Raw genomic sequence first — 2,862 nt, forward strand, 5'->3', positions numbered from 1 at the left:
TCTCCTTGTCTGACTGACTTTCATGCTGAGGCGGGTGACAGTCTCCTTGTCTGACTGACTTTCATGCTGAGGCGGGTGACAGTCTCCTTGTCTGAGTGACTTTCATGCTGAGGCGGGTGACAGTCTCCTTGTCTAACTGATTTTCATGCTTCTCTGCTCAGACTAGTTTTTGTTTTATATCTGAAAATCTGGACAGTTTCATTTAGATCTAATGTGAGCTCTGAACCTACCACCCTAGGCCAAATAAGCAGCCCTAACTTAGCTAGCTAGAGTGGCCCTGGTGTCACCTAATTGACATAAAACACAGCAGGTGTCCTTATCTGAGATGAACTGTCCTCTCAGGTGGCTGTCAGGCTGTCTTTACCATGCCTGGGGTCATAGATGGGATGGCCCCTTAGACCATTTGCTACCTGGAGGGTGAGGCTCAGGGCCACTGAGTGTGTGCTCTGCCTGTCTTCTGTGTTTCTATACTGTACCTCCCCCTTCCCCAACCAAACACAGTATTCCGCTCTCCCCAGGCAAGTTCCTTTTCTAGGGGCCCATGTCTCAGATATGTCTGTGTTTGCCATGTTGGCCGTATACAGTCTCATCTGGAAACCAGGAGAGCATGTGGGCCCTTGTCATGTGCAGCCCGTGTTTATTTCCAGTCACTGACAGGTTTGAAAAAGCAAACCCAGCGTGCTGTTTAACGCTGTGACATTTCCCAGTCCCAGCATTTCACCGGTTAAACATGTGGTTAGGACTCTCCTTCTCCCTTCTTCCCCAAGGTTGTAACCCGACTGATTCATCTCTTGGGTGAGAAGATCTTAGGCAGTCTCCAGCAGGGATCCGCAACAGGTGAGTCTCAGCTCTGTCTTGGGGCCCTTTCTCAGTCTCATGAATGCACTGCCCCACCCTTCCCCGGCAGAGCATCGTGGGATACTGTGTTGCATGACTCCTGAGAACATCTGGGAAAGTCTCACCAAGCACAACTCTGAGTGAGGAGGGCTTAGATTTATAATAGTGTCAGCATATTTTGCCAAGCTATGTCTCAATATGGACAGCACAGCAGGGAGCTATGACCTATCTACCTTGTGTTCAGAAAGGGGAAACAGAAGATGAGGCCACTGAAGAGTGGTACAGTCGGGGCTGCTGTTATAGTCTGTCACATGCCGAATGTGAAAAAACAGGGAGAGAACTGTGGGTATCAGGAACTAACCCTCTACCCCAGCTTGCATGTTTTCTTCTAGCTTTAAGATGTCCATAGTTTGGGAGCCACTGGTCACTGTGTTGCAGCACTGCCCTCTTTCCCTGAATCCCACAGATGTGAGCTCTCTGATGTTGCTCTTACTGGTCTGTGCGCACTTTGCCCATGGCTGTTGCTCCCCTGCCTCGGATACTGGTTTCTATTTGTCCGTGCCTGTGGTCCTCCCCACCTATTCTGATCATCGTTTGTCTCTTCCGCCAGTTCTCAAGGCTAGCTCATTTGTGTCCTGTCCCTCTGCATATTTACATCTGAGACTGCTGTACTGAACTGAATATTTGTTGAAAGGACAAATTCACAGGTGAACATGCTGGTGAACATTCTGATTAACTCTTTACTCTCAGTACACCTGGTCATTTGGGTCTTACCTGATATATAGTTTTTTTAAAAAAGATTTATTTATTATAGAAACAGTGTACTGCCTGCATGTATACCTACATGCCAGAAGAGGGCATCAGATCTTATTATAGATAATTATGAGCCACCATGTGGTTGCTGGGAACGGAACTCCGGACCTCTGGAAGAGCAGCAAGTGCTCTTAACCTCTGAGCCATATTTCCAGACCTACATCTGAGCAGCCCTTGAGATGTGTTTTAACCATCACTTCTATATGCCCTGAGAACCAAAGATTTGCTTTTAAGAACCCGAAACTTCTTGAGTGTTATTCAGGAGTTCAGCATTCAGAAGTTCTGAATTTAGGAACAGTAGTCTGGAAATGTTCCAAAATCTGAAAATGTCAGAACTCCAGCACACTCCAGCAGCACAATTTCAGCCCCACGGCGCTCCACAGCAGCACGCCACGGCAGCACTCCACAGCAGCACGCCACAGCCTGCCTTTCATCCATCCTCATCTTTACTCTTCAGAGGCTTCATGTCTTTGGGTTTATGTCCTTTAGGGTTAGTTTTACTTTATTCTGTAGCTTTGTATCTTTTAGCAAATTGGGGGAATTGTTAGTCCTTCTTTCAACTGTGTATTCTTTCTTTTCTTCTGGAAACAAAATGTCACAAACGTTGGGCCTTTTGTTATTGTCCTAAAGGAATCTGGGGCACTGTTCACTATTTTATCTCCTTGTCCCCATGATGTTCAAATAGAATTTTCACTGTCCTCAATGTCACCTGTTCTTTTCTGCCACCTCGATTCTCCTCTTAGCCCATACAAAATGGTTTAAAACATTTTTTTTATTGTTATTATTTTGAGACAAGATCTTGCTGTGTATCCCAGACTGGCCTCAGACTCATTGTATAGCCCAGACTGACCTAGAACTAGCCACTTTCCTCCCCAGGCTCCCTCTGTAGTCTCATAATCCCCTGCTGCAACACGACAGTGTATGCGGCTGTCACTCCTGTTTTGTCCCGTCCGTCTGTCTATCCGTGACTCCTGGCTGTCCGTGTCTCCCCTCCCACTGGCATACCCTATCTCCTTCCCCACAAACATTTTCTTTGTTGTGTTTTGGCACTTGTTTGTTTTGCTGAGGTTTTTAGAAGTGTGTGTTAGAAGTGTGTGTTAGAAGTGTGTGAAGTTCGGGAGGCAGAGGCAGGCGGATTTCTGAGTTCGAGGCCAGCCTGGTCTACCAAGTGAGTTCCAGGACAGCCAGGGCTATACAGAGAAACCCTGTCTC

General features: G+C 46.9%; 1 protein-coding gene across 1 annotated transcript in view; it reads left to right on the top strand.

The window, feature by feature from the left end:
* The window catches only part of Pnpla7 (patatin like phospholipase domain containing 7), an 82,422-nt gene that overhangs the window by 48,021 nt on the left and 31,539 nt on the right, over positions 1–2,862 (top strand). Inside the window, exon 19 of the mRNA XM_029536705.1 lies at positions 768–837. Coding sequence (XP_029392565.1) covers positions 768–837 — 70 coding nt within the window. The remainder of the gene's footprint in view (positions 1–767; positions 838–2,862) is intronic.

The sequence above is a fragment of the Mus pahari genome, chromosome 3 (genome assembly GCF_900095145.1).
Source record: "Mus pahari chromosome 3, PAHARI_EIJ_v1.1, whole genome shotgun sequence".
NCBI lineage: Eukaryota > Metazoa > Chordata > Mammalia > Rodentia > Muridae > Mus > Mus pahari.